This window comes from Cricetulus griseus, chromosome 2 (assembly GCF_003668045.3).
Source record: "Cricetulus griseus strain 17A/GY chromosome 2, alternate assembly CriGri-PICRH-1.0, whole genome shotgun sequence".
NCBI lineage: Eukaryota > Metazoa > Chordata > Mammalia > Rodentia > Cricetidae > Cricetulus > Cricetulus griseus.
Genome location: NC_048595.1, coordinates 402,580,890 through 402,600,921, shown reverse-complemented (window position 1 = coordinate 402,600,921; position 20,032 = coordinate 402,580,890). Strand labels below are relative to the sequence as shown.

Here is a 20,032-nt window from a genome sequence, read left to right as displayed (position 1 = left end):
TTCATAGGCCGTGAATTCTTTAGCTCAGCATACCAACTCAAAAATGTTTCTATCCCTTGAGACATATAGATACACATACACACACACACACACACACACACACACACACACACACACATACATATACTCATGACAGTTGATAAATCCTATAGGTATAAGTGCAGGCATTATATACAGAAATTCTACTTATTTTTTGAATCAATAACTCTAACCTGATGTTAAATTTCATGTGAAACACTGGAGAGATCTGTTCAGTATTAAAGAACCTCCATTCAAACAACACAGACTCCATCCCCTGAAAGACCACTCAAGAATCATTTCATGTTCAAATGATTTTTTTTTAAATTATTAGCTTTCTGAGAGCTCTGGGCTGGATTTTTGCTCATGTTTCCCAAGCATGTTCAAATACACTATTCTTGGTCTTGATACAGTTATGATATCGGATGAAATTCCAGATGAAAAAGAGAAAGTGTTATGGGAAACGTTGGTCTTTTTTGCTGTTCTGAAGAGCCCCTTGAGGTTAGTTACAGGAGGTATTAAAGTCAGAGAATCTTTTGGTTGGATTTTAGGTCTTGCTTTTCTTCGGTGTTCTTTCCCTGGAAATAAGAGGCCAAGTTAAATGTCTCTCAAATCAAGGGCCTTAAGTATAATATAATTACTTATTTTCTTTGCTTGACTAAAACGTGTACCAATTTTCTGTAGATACTCCTGGATAAATGTTCCTTTTCTCTCTTTTTAAGGAAATTTTATTTTGTGTATGCGTGTGTGCGCACATGCATATGTGTGTGCGTGGATGTATGCAATGTGTGGGTGCCCACTGAGGCCAGAAGAGGGTGTCACATTCCTCAGAGCTGGAGTTACAGGTGGCTGTTGAGCTAGCTGCACATGGATGCTGTGAACTAAATTTGGGTCTTGAAGAGGAGCAGCATTTGCTCTTATCCACTGGGCCATCCTCCAGTCCTGCATTCCTGTTTATTTTCCTGCTCTCTTTCTGACTGGTTATGTCACAGATGTTTATTATAGGACAGCATTCTCTGTCATTGGCCCTTTCTAAGCTTGGCTATTTAAGCATGTGCATGAAAGTAAGTCATTTTTGTTCTTTCTCTGTTTAATACCTAATGAGGTCTTGGATAGGTGGCTCAACAGTTAATAGCATGCAGTGCTATTGCAGAGCCCATGCTCTGTCCCCAGCACACATAGGCAGTGCACAACCTCCTGCAACTGCATCTCCATTGGCATGGAGTGCTCTCCTACCATCTAGGTTCTGAGGAGCGAATTCAGGCCATTAGGCTTGTTGGCAAGTGTTCTTACCCACTGCTCCATCCTGCCAGAGAAATCTTTGGTACATGATAGTAGGGAAGACCTTAAATGATTAATACAGGCTTATAAGGGGAAGGCGTCTTCTGTGTGTTGAATTATAAATCAGATGCTTTCTGGAGGGTTGTCTCCACATGTTGAATTTTTAAAGATTGGATGTGTTGGTTGGTATGTTATCTTGATGCAAACCTAGACATAACTGAGAAAATGCTTCTATAACACTGGACTGTAGGCAAACCTGTGGGTATTTTCTTCATTTATGTGGGAGGGTTCTGCCCAATGTGGCTGATGCTGCCTCGCCCTGGCTAGGTGGTCCTGAGGTATGTAAAAAAGGAAACTTGAATAAGCCAGAAATTGGCTTTTATCTATGGCCTCTGCATCAGTTCCTGCCTTGAGTTGCTGCGCTGATTTCCCTGGATGACTGGCTGCAAGATGTAAGATGAAATACATCCTTTCATTCTAAGTTGCCTTTGGTCATGGTGTTTGCTTTATCACAGCAAAAGAAAGCCTAAGGCAGAATTACAGACTGCTAGGACTAGCAGGCATTAAAGAAATAAAAGAAAAATTATTACCTTTTTTAAAGACAGGAATTACAGATGGTCCTCCATTCTTTTCCAGGCTAAAAGGGAAAAAAATCAAATATTAAATGAAGACACAGTGAAGGGGGAGGTCCTTTCTTACAAAGCAAGACAGTACTGAAGGGTTTCTTCTGAAATGGAGAAGTGTGCCAGACACACTGAGGCCTACAGGCTGAACATGGATGTCCCAACGTTACAGAGCAACAGAGGGGTGACTGTCCAGGCAACAAGATGTCTCTGTCAGTTCTAGAGCTTATATATTATCCTTCTATTGTCTTTGATGGAGTTGAAGACAAATAGTTATGGTTATAGTTTTCTTCAGTTATTATAAAATATAAGTTACCCTTCTTTTTATTTAGACAGAAAAGAAGAGATGATGGGGGAGGTCCTTCTGGGTATATGATTGTCTAATTTGTTGATAAAGTACTGTAGGCCAATAGGAAAACAAGATAGGTGTGACTAGAAGTCAAGGAGGATTCTGGGAAAGGTAGGAGAAAGCACAGAGTCACCATGTGAGCCCGGGAAGATAGGATGCTTCCCCTGGCATCCAATAAGTCTTATAAAATATATAGATTTATGATAATTAAGACTGAGCTAGCAGATGAGAAATCCTAGTCATTGGCCAAGCAGCATTTGTACCTAATAGAAGTCTCTGTGTTTTACTTGGGACCATAATGTGGCGTTGGGCAAAACGTGGGTGGCCACGTGGCAGCAGGGCTCAGGCAGCTTGGCGGAAAGACTTATTGTTACAACACAGTATACTCAGAAAACCATGAATAAAAAAAGATTCTAGGTACCATGTTCAGAGACCTAATGGTCTCTGTCATACGTGTATAAAATTACCTGCATGCTACCTTACATTTGATCACTTGTTTACTCATTTCCAACATTAAGTACACCTAAAATGGAATATTAATTATGTTTCAACTAATGGAAATAAGGGACTCAAACTGGACTTTGAAGGAAACAAAATTGAATAGGAGCACACTTTCCATTTCCCACTGAGTGCTGGTAATGTACAAAGCACAAATCATTTGTACTAAATTAAAGGTATGAAACAATGAAATGAATTTAATAAATTATTAGAATTAAAGTTCAGATTGTGTTTTATAGTTACACAATTTATTTTGGGTTTTTAGTTTTCAAAGGATTCTTGAAACAGACTTATGTTTTTCTATGCTTAAAATTGATTCATATAACCATAGTATACTTTTGGGTCTTATTCCCATCTTGTATCAGAATAATAATATATCTTTTGAAGCTCTTACATGAGTGTTTTCCTGCTTGGAAAGATTCATGATTCATCTTTTTGTATGGAAGCAGAGAATATAGTCCACAGTAAGACTTTTCACTCCCTATGTTAAAGTCTTAGGTTATAATGAAACTATAACACTGAGACAAGATCATCTGAGCAAAATGCTCGACAGACACTAAAAACTTCAGCCACAGTATCATTTTAGACTTGTTTCCTTCCAAGAAGCTTGCTTAGCCTTGGGTCAAAAGTGTAGGAATTCCATTGGCAGTGAAGATTGTTTGGGCTTTCCTAATTAGTTCAGATCTCTTCAAATATAATAAAGAAGAGATTCCTGAGTCATGCATAGAATTTATCAGTCCCCACCCCCACTGCAAACTTCAAAAATTGAAGTAAGCTTGTCTACCCAGGATCCCTAAAATGTGGTTGTTCTGTCCACAACCACAGTTCTGTAACTAAATTGGGATTAAAACAAGTTTTGAATTGGACAAATAATTATGCATTTCTAGTCCCAGCTACTGAAGAGGCAGAGGAAGGGGGGCAAGGTTGGAGCTGGACAACGTAGCAAAGCATTATATCCAAAGCAAACAGAGAGAGGGTGGTGCCCTGTGATCGGGAAGGATGACTGACTTGGGAGGGGCTATGTGTCCTCACCTTGATTAGGTTAGAGAGTATGTTGACAAATTTTGGCGTGTCTGCTATTATTAGTAGCCCTCTGATCCCAATTTTTCTCTCAGCTGAAGGTGCAGAGTATTGAAGTGTCCTCTCAATAAAAATCAGTGGTGACAAAAGGGCAATGGGACCCTGACACTAATAGAGAAAACAGTAAGTCTGGCTATATTAGAATCTCTGCTGGGAGACAAAAATAAGTGGGTAACCATAAATACAATCAATGTGTCCATCCTTCCAGGAAGAGGAGGAGGCATGGTACTGGCATTTTCTCTGGGGCCCATCATGACATGCATTAGTTCTGGGAGAGACGTTGGAAAGGCAGCTGAAAAGATATGCTGGTTCCTGGTGAGTGGAAGGACAGTGACTACCTACTGCATGGCTCTGGGCCACCTATGCCTCTTTTCATGCTTGAGTTTAAAGCACATTCATCCACACAGACTGGCAATTTTTGTACATCTACTTGGTGTATATTTTGGGGAATTTTGACTATTCCAGAACAAATATGTATTTCATGACCCCTATACACAAGAAGGTAGTTTAGGGAATGTTCTTTGTGAGTGCAGTGTTCTGTCGCTGCTTCTCATTTCTGTAGGCTCAACATTCACAGAAAGCCCCATACTTCCAAACTAGATCTGGATCTACTGACTATGGGTGCTTCATCGCCACAGAAGGCTAACGGAAAGCCATTGCTCCTGAAGTTCCAGACGGCCTCTGTTCATCCACCTCTCCATCATCTGCTTCCTGAGCATTTCTTCCTTCACTGTGCATCAACAGGACTGGTTTGCCACTCTTTAGAATTGGCCTTCAGGAACGGGGGTGTTGCTAGGATTAGGCTTGAGAGTGATGTACACACCTGTGCTTCACTGTTGCTGGGGGCTTTGTTGAACTGCACAGCAGACCAGGCTGCTGCTTCTCATGGCTCCTGTACCAGGACTCTGCCTATATGCTGCTTGGATTTCTAAGCACTTCTTTTCAAGAAAATATGGGTCCAGTGTCATCACGTTTTCCACATCTGAGTGGTAGCATCAACTGTGGCCCATTTCTCTAGGGTCTCTGACCTCAGTAATTTTTGCTATGCTCATGAGTCCTTCTGAACTCCTCCACCTGACAGAGGAAGGAGGAACTTCCTAAGTGGTGTGAGTGTGTGTGTGTGTGTGTGTGTGTGAGAGAGAGAGAGAGAGAGAGAGAGTATGTGTGTGAGACTGCATGACAGTTGTGTGTGTGTATGTGTGTGAGAGTGTATATGTGTATGAGAGAGAGCGAGTGTGTGAGAGAGAGACAGTGTATGAGTATAAGAGTTGTATGTAAGTGTGTATATGTGCATGTGACAGAGTGTTTGTGTCTCACTGGCCTGGTCAGTAGAACTGACTGGTCAGCTGTCTCTGGGGGCTGCCTTGTTTCCTCCTCAGCGCCATAATTGTAAGTAAGTTCCACCAAGCCTAACCAGTAGTTCATTTATTTATTTATTTTGATAAATTTACAGGGAGAGTCTGTTTTTTTTTTCTGTTTTCTTTTTCTTTTCTTTTTTCTGTTTCTGGAATTCAGGACCAACTCAGCTTCACAGCTCACTCTCCCAGGCACTAGGCAACACCTTCCATTTTGACTCCATAGCAGTGTGCCCAACAGCTGCTCACTAGTGAGTCTCCCAGGAGGGCACAGGGCTCTGAAACTCAACTGAGACTTTACCTCTATCTGAACTACTTTGAAAAACAAGAAAAACAAACAAACAAGCAAACGAAACAAAACACAAAACCAAACTCAGACTGACAGTTATCAGGAATTCTGGGATTGTTTTTCTGAAGGAACCTACTCCTTCCTCGTTTTCAAGCTAACTTTGAAACAGGACCTCCTATTTCAGAAACAATTATAGCAAATCAGATCTTTCCTGGTCCTAGATGGGCTTACACACAGAAGAATAAATCAACCAACTTTTACATAGCTCCAGCTGTTTCCAGGAAGAAATGAAGTAAATTTTACTGTTTTTTTCCTTGGTGGAATAATGCACTTACAGTGGGGAAAGATACTTTGCACTTAACACCAAGCTTTAAACAAAAACCTGCTGCTATGTATTTTGATGCAAAGATAAACCCAAAACAGAAGACACTTGGCATTCAAAAGTCAATAAAAACAGGCTTTGTCAACAAACATTCAAGGTTAAGTTTATACCAACATACAGAGGCAAGTCAAGGGGCATTTTACATGTACTAATAACCTCACTACTGCCATTTCTTATAAAGGCACAATACCTTAAGGATGGAAGTCCCACATGTTGCTGCATTTGGAACTCCTTTAGGAAGGCGGGGTTAATCTTGGCATCTCTGCTGATGTTGTTTGTTATACGCAGGAATTGATTAGGTTTGTTCCTGCACTCCGATAGCAGGATCCGAAAAGCGTATGCATTGTAAGTCAGGTAGCCAAGGGCGCAGGAACATGCTGTGCGGACCTGAAAGAAGAACAAACTTTTGACATGTTTTCCTAATATTTTATTATGATAAAACAACTGACATAAAATTTGCTATTTTGACCATTTTAAATGACACAATTTACCAGAGCTAAATATATTCAGATAACACTTTTTGAACATTATTTTGGGTTCAAGTTTCAGCATTCATCTTGAAATTTTAATAACTGGATGGGTTGAATGCATCATGTAGGCAGCACATGTAGAATGTCTCTTTCAAAACAGGTTCATCACAACTTTAAAAGAAGGAACTTTTTAAGCAATGGGCTCTGAAGACTCAGGGATAATTGCAGAAGTGCTGGAGAGTGACTATAGGAAACAGTGCCTTCTGCACACAGCAAAGCAGCTCCACATAGAAACACTGAGTAGTTTCAATAGCATGCACAAAATCTGTGCAAGCCCAACCCAGACCAAATCCCAGTATGTAAATGGGAGTTGAGCACACAGTCCTATCCACAGACACGGAGCTATTGCTAATTGTAAGCTGCTGGGGTACAGGGAGACAGCTTTCTCTTAAGAGTATAGCCACTAGTAAGTCAACCATACTCCAGTGGAAGACCAGATATTAAGGATCTTGAGCACCACAAATTGGTCTTGATGGGCTTTTAAAAAGGACTCAGAGTTGTGTGGGTAAGAGAGTGGGGATGGGTAAAGGAAAAGTTGGAGAGGAGAAGAGGTGAACATGATGGAAATACTTGGTATGGTTTTCTCAAGAAAACTAATAAAAATTATCTAGACCAGAGTTCTAATTAGCTACTTCTTAAGAAAGTGTCTGTTGAACTTGAGTTTCAGGTCCCAGGACAACCCCAGGCAGCCACCTGGAACTCCAAGTCCAGGGAATCCAACACCCTCCTCTGGCCTCCACAGGCACTTGAATTCATATGCACAAACCTACACAGACACAATCATTATTAAAAATGGCATTCATTATGGCACCTTCATACATCCATTTTATTATGCTTTGTTCTTATAATATGGTGCCCTTCACACATCTGACTCTCATCCTTTGATAGGGCACATTCTAAGTCTCTGTGTGACCCAGACTGCCTCATGAGTCCTGAGATTACTGCCATAAACTATGACATGAGGTTTTGTGTAGGGAGTTGCATGGCTTAGTTTCAGATCAGCATATGAATGTTTGTCCAATGGGTCTCTTCAGGAAAAAGCCGGTGGAGACAGTCTCTCACTCAGCAAGGACCAGTGTACCTCAGGACAGCACAAACTCCTGCGGGGACCACATGACCTGCAAGCTCTCTGTTCTCTCTCATAATGTTGATGATTCTCTTGGAGGTTTTGGTTTCATTTGTCAGTCACACTTGAGACAGATGTAACCATTCCCAGAAAGACCATTTCTTACTTCCCTTTCTTTCTTTCTTTCTTTCTTTCTTTCTTTCTTTCTTTCTTTCTTTCTTTCTTTCTTTCTTTCTTTCCTCCTCCTCCTCCTCCTCCTCCTCCTCCTCTCCTCCTCCTCCTCCTCTCCTTCTCCTCCTCCTTCTTCCTCTTCCTCTTCCTCTTCTTTTGGTTTTTTGAGACACAGTTTCTCTGTGTAGCTTTGGAGCCTATCCTGTCACTCGTTCTGTAGACCAGGCTGGCCTCGAACTCACAGGGATCCACCTGCCTCTGCCTCCTGAGTGCTGGGATTAAAGGCATGCACCACCAACTGCCCGGCTGAGAAAGACCATTTCTTTTCTCAAATATTTTCCCCTAAAAATTCTCTGGGAACTGATGCTTCTCAGGTTTTTTTTATCTGGAAACACCAGCTGTCTGGAGGTGTCTCAGACCCTGGAGGCCTCTCTGGTTCAATGCTGACATGCTCAGAGGCAATGAAAGTTAATGGGCACATATAAGGAAGCAGCACAGAGGACATTCTGGGAAGAAACATTAAGAATGGTGGGGCATGATGGAAAAAGAATATCTTATCAAACTTCACCCTTTATAAAGAGGCTTGAGGCATGTAGGACACTTTTGTAGGACAAGGGAATAGTTAGAGAAATACAATTTAACTGTATGCAAGAAGCTTATGGCAATTCACCCCTATTTCTGTAAACATGCTTTAAGTTTTGAATGATACTGTTGTTCTTAAGAATGTATGCCTATGTCTATCAACTTTCTGCTTTGGAAGGACAGGGTGTGCCTGGCTGGATATTTGGCTAAGCTAGCAAAATACTGCGTGTCATTTTTTTTTTTGTGTAAAAGTTGTTTTGATTTAAAAGTTGGGAAAGACATGCTTGTTTTAAGTATACATCAAGATGGCTGGAGCTCTTTGGGGCGGCTACTTGTGTGAAACTCATCTGGTGCTTACACTTTTCTTTGCACAGATGCCCCTTCCCCATCTCAGGACCTGAACCCGGCTGGGGCAAGACCCCAATAGTTCAATAGATTAAAGCTTGATTTTAGAATTAAAGCAATTCATTTTGCAGTTTTGTTTTAGCTCAGATATGAATTTGAATAGTTATTGGATTTATACTTTTTTAAGCATCTTAATAGGAATGATATAAAAGTGTGTCTTATTCTTTCCCTTCTCCCTGCTGTGAGGAGACTGAGCAGGAAGGATGTGTGCAAGTATCCATACAGCTTTGCTCAGAGGCACACATCCTTTTCCATGCTGACTTCTGTAAGTTTTTAAAAGGTGTGTGTGTGTGTCCATTCCCATGAATTGGATCCCTTGGAAGTGGCATTACAGGCAGTTGTGAGCCATTAAGTATGGGTGCTGGGAGCCAAACGGGTCCTCAGCAAGAGCAGTACATGCTCTTAACCATCTCTCCATAGTTGCAAAATCTTCAATTATAGTTGTTTACTGCTTTTGTGAAATTATGTTTAGAAGTCAGAGTTCAAATAAATGTATGCTGACCAGAAAAAAAAGGTCAATGAAATGATTCCTAGTGATACTCTGCTATACTCATAGATAGGAGTTGCCACCAGAGAGGCTCCATCCAGCAACTTAAGGGAGCAGATGCAGGCCCACAGCCAAACATTAGGTAGAGCTCAAGGAATCCTGTGGAAGGGGGCAGGGAGGATTGTTAGAGCCAGAGGGGTCAAGGACATCACAAGAAAACTCAGAGAATCAACCAACCTGAGTGCATAGGGTCTCACAGAGACTGAACCAACAATCAGGAAGCCTACATGGGACTGGCCTACGCCCTCTGCACATATGTTACAGTTGTGGCTTGGTTTTCTTGTGGAACTCCTAACAGTGGGAGTGGGGGATGTCTCTGACTCTGTTGCCTGTCTTTGGGACTCTTTTCCTCCCATTGGGTTGCCTCATCCCGTCTCAGGGTATTTGGTCACACTTTAGATCCTAAAGTTGCATTATTTACTGGAAAACCCTGCTTCTAGCTGTGGTGTGGCTCAACCCTAGCACATACCTTTAATCTAAGAGCTTTCTGCTTGAATATTGTAAAAAGGATGAAATAAAATCAACTTTAGATTGAGAGGCAGAGCAAGCAACCAGTTGAGAGGAAATAACCATAGAGATTAAGAGGGAGTCAGGACATTTTCTCTATCCATTCTTCAGTTGAGGGGCATCTAGGTTGCTTCCAGGTTCTGGCTATTACAAACAATGCTGCTATGAACATGGTTGAACATATGTTCTTGTTGTATGAACGTGCACTATTTGGGTATATACTCAAGAGAGGAATGGCTAGATCTTGAGGTAGACTGATTCCCATTTTTCTGAGCAATCACCATACTGATTTCCAGAGTGGTCTTATAAGTTCGCACTCCCACCAGCAATGGAGGAGTGTTCCTTTTTCTCCACATCCTCTCCAGCATAGATTGTCATTGGTATTTTTGATTTTAGCCATTCTGACAGGTGTGAGGTGGTATCTCAGAGTTGTTTTGAGTTGCATTTCTCTGATGGCCAATGATTTTGAGCACTTTCTTAAGTGTCTTTCAGCCATTTCAGATTCCTCTGTTGAGAATTCTCTATTTAGTTCTGCACCCCACTTTTTAATTTCATTGTTTGGTGTTTTGGTGGCTAGCTTCTTGAGCTCCTTATATATTTTGGAAATCAGTCCTCTGTCAGATGTGGGATCGGTGAAGATCTTTTCCCATTCTGTGGGTGGTCGTTTTGTCCTACTGACTGTTTCCTTTGCCTTGCAGAAGCTTCTCAGTTTCAGGAGGTCCCATTTATTAATTGCAGACCTCAATGTCTGTGCTACTGGTGTAATGTTCAGGAAGCAGTCTCCTGTGCCAATTTGTTCAAGGGTAATTCCCACTTTCTCTTCTAGAAGATTCAGTGTGGCTGGATTTATGGTGAGATCTTTGATCCATTTGCACTTAAGTTTTGTGCATGGTGACAGGTATGGATCTATCTGCAATTTTCTGCATGTCCGAATCTAATTGTACCAGCACCATTTGTTGAAGATGCTATCTTTTTTCCATTGTATAGATTTAGCACCTTTGTCAAAAATAAGGTATTCGTAGGTGCATGGGTTAATATCAGGGTTTTCAATTCGATTCCATTGGTCTGTCTATTTTTGTGCCAATACCAAGCTGTTTTCAGAACTATGGCTCTATAGTAGAGCTTGAAGTCAGGGATGGTGATGCCTCCAGAAGATCCTTTATTGTAAAGAGTTGTTTTGGCTATCCTGGGTTTTTTATTTTTCCATATAAAGTTGAGTATTGTTCTTTCAATGTCTGTGAAAAACTGTGTTGGGATTTTGATGGGGATTGCATTGAATCTGTAGATTGCTTTTGGCAGGATTGCCATTTTTACTATGTTAATTCTACCTATCCAAGAGCATGGGGGATCTTTCCATTTTCTGGTATCTTCTTTAATTTCTTTCTTTAAAGTCTCAAAGTTCTTATTGTATAGGTCTTTCACTTTTTTTGTTAGTGTTACCCCAAGATATTTTATGTTGCTTGTAGATATTGTGAAAGGTGATGTTTCCCTGCTTTCTTTCTCATTGGATTTATCATTTATATATAGTAGGGCTACTGATTTTTTTTAGTTAAATTTGTATCCTGCTACCTTGTTGAAAGTGCTTATCAGCTGTAGGAGTTCCCTGGTAGAGTTTTTTTGGGTCACTAATGTAGACTATCATGTCGTCTGCAAATAGTGAAAATTTGACTTCTTCCTTTCCAATTTGTATCCCTTTGATCCCCTTTTCTTGTCTTATTGCTCTAGCCAGAACTTCAAGTACAATATTGAAGAGATATCAAGAGAGTGGACAGCCAAGTCTTGTTCCTGATTTTAAAGGAAATGCTTTGAGTTTCTCTCCATTTAGTTTGATGTTGGCTATTGGTTTGGTGTATATTGCATTTGGGAGCCTTTTGTTTTTACCTCTTCTCTTCCTGAGTACAGGTGGTAGCATAACCGACGGATTGCTCCTAGTGTCGTAAAAGCGTCTGGAATACCAACTCTACAGTGAGCCAGACTAGCTATTAAGTTACCTAGAATTAAAACAAAGAAATGCAATATACCACATTGAGAAAATGTGGTACATTTATACAATGGAGTACTACTCAGTAGAAAAAAGGCAATGGAATCTTGAAATTCGCAGGCAAATGGATGGAACTAGAAGAAACCATCTTGAGTGAGGTAACACAGTCACAAAAAGACAAACATGGTATGTACTCACTCATATATGAATTCTAGACATAGAGCAAAGGATTACCAGCCTATAATCCTCTTCACCAAAGAAACTAGGAAACATGAAGGACTCTAAGGGATAAATGGTCCCCAGGAATGGGAAGTGGCATGAACTCCTGAGCTAATTGGGAACATGAGGGTAGGGGAGAGGGAGCTGCTACAATACGACCAAGAGAAGAGGAGTAGAGGAGAGGAAATGGAGAAGCAGAAATATTGAGTTGGGGGAAGAATAGAGGAGAGAGAGCAGGATGAGAGATATCATATCAGAGGGAACCACTATAGGTCCAAGAAGAGATCTGGAACCAGGGAGATCTCCAGAGACCTACAAGGATGACACGATCTGACAATCCAGGCAATGGTGGAGAGGATAACCTAAAAGCCCTTCCCCTAAAATGAGATTGATGACTTCTCTTTATGCCATCCTAGAGCCCTCATCCAGTGGCTGATGGAAGCAGAGACAGATATCCAGAGATATACACTGAGCTGAAATCGGGAATTTAGTTGAAGAGAGGGAGGAATGAAGATTAAAGGGGTCTGTACCAGGTTGGAGAAACCCAAAGAAACAGTTGGCCTGAACAAGGGAGAGCACATCGACCCCAGATGCTGTCAGGGAGGCCAGTACAAGAATGATCCAGACCCCTGAATGTGGATGTCAATAAGGAGGCCTATGCACTCCAGGGAGCCTCTGGTGGTGGATTAGTATTTTTCCCTGGTGCAAGAAGGGACTTTGAGAGCCCATCCCATGTGAAGGGATACACTCTGGCCCTGGACACATGGGGAAGGGCCCAGGACCAGCACAGGAAGATTTGGTGGACTTTGCAGAGCCCCCATTGAGGGCCCTACCCTGCCTGGGGAGTGGTGGGTGGATGGGGTGGGGGTAGGTTGGGGTGGGGAGGAGGGATGGGGGTGAGGGGAAGGAGGGGGAGAAGGGACTTACATGTGAAACAAACTTGTTCCCTAACTAGAACTAATAAATAAATTTAAAAAAAAGAAGGAGTCAGGAGAACAAAGAGAGACACGGGCAGTAGATGGGGCGGAGTATCAGGTTGGAGTTTTGTTTGAGATGGGTAGGAGAAAGCTCTTTTTCTGGAATGACAACAGTGGAGGAGGAAGCAACTGGGTGCTTTCTCTGCCTCTCTCAGCTAGCAGGTTTTCACCCCTGCATTTGGCTCTCAAGTCTTTATTGATAAAATAGAATAATAGAGACATGGTTGAAATCAACACTGTCCAGTCTTAATTTGAGGGGTGTGTGCCTAGTCTTATTATATCTTGATATGCCATGTTCAGTTGACATCCCTGGGAGGGCTGTCCTTTTCTAGAGGGAAATGGAGGAGTAGCAGATGGGGAGAGAGGGACTGGGAGGAGAGTAGGGAGGGAAATTGTGGTCAGGATGTAATATATGAGAGAATAAATTTAAAAAGTATGATTTTCATGAGAAATCAGAATTGTAGGTGTCAGATATGACGTGTTTGACACTGGAAAGTTCAACTATTTTTGAATTATTATGAATTATGTTCTATCTCAAGGAAAAAGTATCCCCTTGTATGAGAGAAGCAAATTTTATTATTCATAGCACATTAAATTTTACAATTAGCCTTTTGTTTTTACCTCTTCTCTTCCTGAGTACAGGTGGTAGCATAACCGACGGATTGCTCCTAGTGTCGTAAAAGCGTCTGGAATACCAACTCTACAGTGAGCCAGACTAGCTATTAAGTTACCTAGAATTAAAACAAAGAAAAGCCCTTATATTATCATATGTTGCTTTTTCACTTGTGCACAGGATTTTTAAAATTCTGAGCTACAGAACCTCTCTGTTAAATGAAGAAGCAAGAAAAAAAGAAACATGCACACGTACATGTGGAATAATTGTTCATGTAGTTGATGGAATTTCTGTCACACATACTAAAACTTACACAGGTCTATTTCTGTACCCGTTTTTAAAGTTGGAAGTGCTGGTTATGGTGGCGCACACTGGTAGGATTTGCTGAAGGAGGTAGAGGTAGGAGGATCATGAGTTCAAGTTGGAAGCTTTCTGTTTTCCAAACTTCAGAAATATATTCACTGGTTTTATTTTTTAAGCTTTTATAAAATGTGTTTATTTTACATGTATAAGTGTTTCCCCCGGTTTATGTCTGTCCATGATATGCATTTCTTTTCATATGAAGAAAATTAATATTGGGGGCTGGAGAGATGGCTCAGAGGTTAAGAGCACTGACTACTCTTCCAGAGGTCCTGAGTTCAATTCCCAGCAACCACATGATGGCTCACAACCATCCGTTATGAGATCTGGTGCCCTCTTCTGGTGTGCAGATATACATGGAAGCAGAATGTTGTATACATAATAAATAAATAAATAAATTCTTTTTTTAAAAAAAAGAAAATTAATATTGGAAAGCAAATGTAATATGGCATCTCTTGTAGCAAAGAGATCATGAATCAAAATCTAAAACCACTACTATTAAATTTCCTTCCAAGACCCTTTCATCTACCTAGCGTAGAAGAGTTTTCATTGAGTGACTCATCTTCCTTTCTAAGCAGATAGATGTGCTTCTCTCATAAAGCAACTGGCTAAGTTACTAACATATTTGAGCTTTTACTAGTATTTTACTAGTATTCACAAACTATCATTCTGAAACTGTTTATGTAGCTGTGTGTGGTAGTTCAGTTAAATATTATTTATCCCCCCACCTATTGTTACAAGTATGGGTAAGCTTGAAGTGGATATTCTTATACAGATAACACTGTGTCAAGAGCACTAGTGAACCATTTTTCTTTGCTGTGTTGTATTTCTTTTGTTTGTTTGTTTGAGACAGGGTTTCTCAACTTAACCCCGGCTGTCCTAGAACTCACTATGGAGACCACATTAGCTTCAAATTCACAGAGATCCACCTGTCTCTGTCTCCAATGAGTTGGAATTAAAGGCATTCACTTGTCTCAACAGTTAAGAAAATCTGTTGTTTTTATAGAAGACCTTGGTCCAATTCCCAGTGCCTACCTACATGATGGCTCACAACCATCTGAAACTTCAGTCCCAGTGGATCCAACACCCTCTTCTGACCTTCTGGCAGGGCACACAGACAGTGCAATACATATTTGCAGGCAAAGAATGCATAATAATATTATATATCAATCTAAAAAATTTCAAGAACTCTTAAATAGTAACAGAGTGTATACATTCAAAAGAAACACAAAGCATATCAGTGTAAATCTGCCACTACTACTGAAAATCAGAGTGTAAATTTTTTTCTTGGAAGTGGTCTAGATACTTTATGGTCTAGAAAATCATTAGAAGTTGGAAATGATAATTCGGAAAGCAAAAGGGCTGTGCTGGGAGTTACTACATTTCTGTTCAGTAAGCAGGGTGGAACCCCACTGCTCCATGAAGGATGCAGAGTGGGTGCTGATGCCCACTGCTCCATGCAGACATGTTCAGTATTTTCAAGTAGTATAATTTGAAACTATGCAACAGGGAATTAGACATATTTTAGTATTGTTGAGATTCTAATCTAAAATATTTTTATAATCTGTCTTGAGCACAAATCCACATTCCTTTGTGTAGATGCCATTATATTATTTTGTTTTGTTTTGTTTTATTAGCTATTCCTTACCTGTCAAGACAATAGTTGGAAAGTGGGCTGAATACAGACTGTCAACTAAAATAGTAACACCTCTTGCAGACGCAGCAATATGGTCCACGTCTATAATGACTTTAGCTAATACGATAATCTAAAAGAAAACAAAACAAAAAAACAGAATTAGTAAGTGTTTGCTACTCATATTCTCTTAATCATTTATGATTTGGGGGCACTTTTTAGGGGGTAAAGGGAACATTTGGTGGGCTCCAATAAGAGATATGTGATGGGTGGGAAGCAAGAGTTAAAGTACTTCCCCCCAAATGCTCACAGCAATGACCACAATGGCCACATTATTCACTCTGCGGGTCTTGCAGCATTTGACCTTGAATTTGAAGAGAAATACTTCACAAGGTTGTGGGACAGAGAAGTTCTGAAGAGTAAGCACACAGAGGAGCCTAAATACTGCCACAGGTGGAAAGAAGCTATGCCATTAGCTGACAGTCCGTAGTTAGACCTGTTTTCAACCCAACCATGTGTCTCTAAACAGTTGCTATAAACATGATGTGATTAAAGTATCTACCTGCCTATGGACCTTCCAGGGTTGTTGCAGGCATCAGATGTAACGAGAAATTCTATATAAATAAAGAAGTCCTAATAATGGGCTTTTCATGAGGTAGAGGGGCTAATGTGCAGAATACTGAATTTTACAAATTTATAATCATTTTTCTGAATCTCCCATAAAGAAATGTTCACTAAGACAGTGTACTTGCCAGTATGAAATGTTAGTCCCTGTATACCTGAAATGCTGCCATTGCCCTCTCTGTTTCAACTTTGGATCGAAGAAAAGGCTCAAAAATAGATAAGGTTATCCTTCCATTTTCCAATATTAAGTACTGTTGAAAACGATTGTTGAAGGCAAAAAGAGTTAGTGCATAACCTGCTCTCAAGCAAATTTCCTAGGAAAAGGAGAAACACCAATAATTTTAATTTGCTTCATTACTTGTTACTCAATGGGTTTTGAGTTATTGCCTAATAAAATGCATTTCATTTTTATCAATTAGAGAAATATGATATTGTTGTGAGAAATTTTTAAAGAAAAATAATTGCCTCCTATTAGCTGTCTTGGGGAAAGCTATTTTCACCATCCAGCATTTCTGATGCCTTGGGACTCTCTGGGTAAGAAGTATATGGTGGGGGATTGGAAGGGTATGCAATTAAGTGAAAGGTTTGATTCAGGACATAGATTTCACCAAGCATTAAATTTGCAGATCACAGAAGACATACAGCAACTATGAAAAATTTGGAGCCATATTATCTCACCACTACAAACCCATGACCTACAAAGACAGATTTTGTATATTCTCTGTATATTCTCTTAAATAAATAATGCATGGATGCTGCCATGGAGAATGCTTGATCATAACTGATTGTGTTTTCCTGGAACCATTTCCCCTAGACAAGCACGCTGAAGTATGTAAAGGTCCTACCTTATCTTTTGAGTGAAGAAGATAAAGGACATCAGAATACACAAATCCTTCTTTTTCTTGTAATTCTTTCTGCAGCGAGTCATTCCCTAGGACGATGCATGCCAAAGAAAATGCCACTTCAACCTAAATGTGGTTTTCAGAAATTATGTTTCACTCACATATTACTAAGAATGTAGTCACTGTATAAATATTTATATAGGCTAGATTGTGGAAATATAATTATAAGGTGTTTTAAAGCACAATGTGTTGACTATAATTCTTTGACTACTTTGGTTACTTTGTTAGAGTAACCCAGCTTCTGGAGGGCTGTCCCTCATAGATTTTAATGGCCAGGAAGCAACCATCTGATCCTCTGTGACCAGAGATCATCACACATCTCCTGAGGGCACGGGAGGGGGAATGTCCTAGAAACATCAAGACACGTACAGAGGTACAATCAAAATCTTACATATGTATTGTATCCCTTCCACATCTAAACATAATTTTAAAATGTTTACTAGCTTGGGTTTAAAGGCTGTTTTAAGTTGCTAATGACCTCAACACTGTCAAACTGTAAGGGACGGCCTAAAAATTTAAGCAAGTTTTGTAAAAGTAAAATCAAGGAATAGTCTTTCTTATCTAGTTTTTAGATTAATTTAACTTGCATCTCTCTTCCAATAAGAAGATAAACTATGTACATTGCTGGATTTGACAGGCAGTATTAGAAAGTGCTATACTATGTCTTTCTATAAAAAATGTTAAGAATTTGAATAGAGTTTAATTTTCAGGAAAATGACCGAAAGTATTTATGTTATAGTTTAACACCATTGAAAGATAAATTGAATTATACATGGATAAAATAAAAGTTTTCTATGAAAATACATTGAAATATAAATGTATTTTATATGTCACTTCATTGTCTGATGAAATATACTTATACCTTAAAAGTCTATATAATTTTATTTGTAATTCAAACAAAAATGATTTGTAACTTATGCCTCCCTTTATTTCCCCACTGAATTCTTGCAATAAATAATCCCTTTTGTCTCCTAAAAGGCCAAGAATCTTATGATATATTTTCTGATAATGTGTTTGTAAAAGGAAATATTACTATCCACTAACATGTTAATCTCCTGTATTTTTCTATTTCTTAACATATCCTGAAAGACCAAATAACTTATGCTTTTTTATAATATATCTTTTTATAATATATCTATAAAAGGAAATGTTACTATTCACCAATACTTTATTCTATAGTTTCCTGATTCCTCATCACTAACAGAGCCCCTGGAAAATTATGATATGAAAATGTATTTTTTTGTGTGTTATAATTTCCTGCTTAGCTACCAATACAATTCCTGAATTTCTGTGGCTTTGGTAAAACGGTTTGAATTGATGCTGGCATATTAAACGCATTTTACTAGTGGGAAAAAAAGGGAATAACTCTCAAAGACCATAGAGTAATTCCTTGTAATCCAGCCCTGGAAGCACTGGCTAACAGCCAGCCCATGCTATTTTGATAAGTGTTCCCTTGTTCTTGAGAAGCACTGCCATTATTCCTACCTAATGTAAATAGTCACTGAGGAAGTGGCAAGTTCTTCTGTGAATACATAATGAAAGACTAAGGAAAAATAACCAAAGAGTACGGGCATAAGACTTTCATGTCATATTGGAAGAAATTAATATTTACACATCAATATTTTCTGCTTAAAACTTTTAGAATTTTGTTTCAAAAGTTAAATTGTTGTGCTTGTAAACCTGCATAATATAAGATACGAATTATCACCGGGCGGTGGTGGCACACGCCTTTAATCCCAGCACTCGGGTGGCAGAGGTAGGCAGATCTCTGTGAGTTTGAGACCAGCCTGGTCTACAAGAGCTAGTTCCAGGACAACCTCCAAAGTCACAGAGAAACCCTGTCTCGAAAAACCAAAAGACAGCCGGGGGGGGGAGCGGGGGGGAGACATATAAGTTCACTTAAGCTAAAAGTAACTGAAGCCAAAGTAGTTGAATCACCAAGAGAGCCATACTGTTGACATCCAGGACAGAAGCCTATGAAATTTAACATTTAAAGGTCAGCTGGAGAAGGCAACTAGTGCTATAAAATGGGACTCTCTCTCAAAAAGAGAGAAAAGGGAAGGAGAGAGGAAGGAGTGGAGGGGAGAGACACACAGAGGAGAGATGGAAGGAAGAGGGACAGGGAGCAGCCATGGAGGTTAGGGTCAGCAGGAGACTATGAGGGGATGGCCGGGAAGACCAGAGGAAAGCCACAACTGGTCAGAAGCCACTGGTCATTTCGTGAATTAAGTGACAGGTATGGCCAACTTCATTGGCTGTGGCAGCCAGGTCAAGAAAAGTTTAACTCCTCCTTTACACTGAGCAATGAGGTTTTTAGCAGCTGTGGCAGAACTCTTATCAATTTTAGAAAGAAGCATGGAAACTGTATTTACTGGGGAATAAATTCAGGACACAGGAAAGCCTTCGTCAGGCTAATCTGTCAGCCTCCTAAAAATTCTTCACTATGAATACAAAGATCAGAAAGGTGTCAGCCCCAGATGAAGACAGTTTCCAAACAGTAAAGAGTGTGGGTGATACTGAGATGTGGTGGGATCACAATGGACAGTTAGTGGTATAGGCAAGAGCTGGTCAGCAGATTGCTATCAGTTTGATACACAATACAACTAGTGACATAGAAAACTGTCTTTTGACTGGTAGAGGACCCTTTCTGTTTGTAGTGGCAAGAAAGCAAGCAATGGAGTAACTACAGGTGGGGTGAAAGTCATGATGCAAACACACCCCAGGGTATGACTCCAAGGAAACAACTCTATGGCACCTTTGCTCTTGGACATCCACCTAACAGAACTCGGGAATACATTTTTTGAAAAGACTTCTGAGCTGGGCAGAGGCATGTCTTGGGCTAATTAGCTGAGCTTTCTGTGACCAGCTCAGAATGGGACATGCATATTTGAAGGACCAGATAATATTTAGAATAGTGCTTAAAAATTCCTCAAGTAGGAAAATGAACTGTGACAAGTGTATTATAGCTCAGGAACGTGAATCTCAATTGTTTAGCTTCTCAAAATTTTAGTTCTGGAATCTGTCAGATTGTAAGCCAGAG

The 20,032-nt window shown here is 40.0% G+C and overlaps 1 protein-coding gene across 2 annotated transcripts in view; it reads right to left on the bottom strand.

Annotated features, from left to right (window-relative positions):
• Nucleotides 1-323: 323 nt before the first annotated feature.
• LOC100767421 (ankyrin and armadillo repeat-containing protein) overlaps nt 324-20,032 on the bottom strand; it is a 62,261-nt gene continuing 42,552 nt past the window's right edge. For both annotated transcript variants that reach the window (XM_027396829.2, XM_027396830.2), the window contains exons 17-23: nt 16,936-17,058; nt 16,246-16,404; nt 15,482-15,599; nt 13,482-13,591; nt 6,066-6,262; nt 1,890-1,936; nt 324-596 (exon numbers count right to left, since the gene is read on the bottom strand). In XM_027396829.2, coding sequence (XP_027252630.1) covers nt 349-596; nt 1,890-1,936; nt 6,066-6,262; nt 13,482-13,591; nt 15,482-15,599; nt 16,246-16,404; nt 16,936-17,058 — 1,002 coding nt within the window. In that variant the 3' untranslated portion in view covers nt 324-348. The remainder of the gene's footprint in view (nt 597-1,889; nt 1,937-6,065; nt 6,263-13,481; nt 13,592-15,481; nt 15,600-16,245; nt 16,405-16,935; nt 17,059-20,032) is intronic.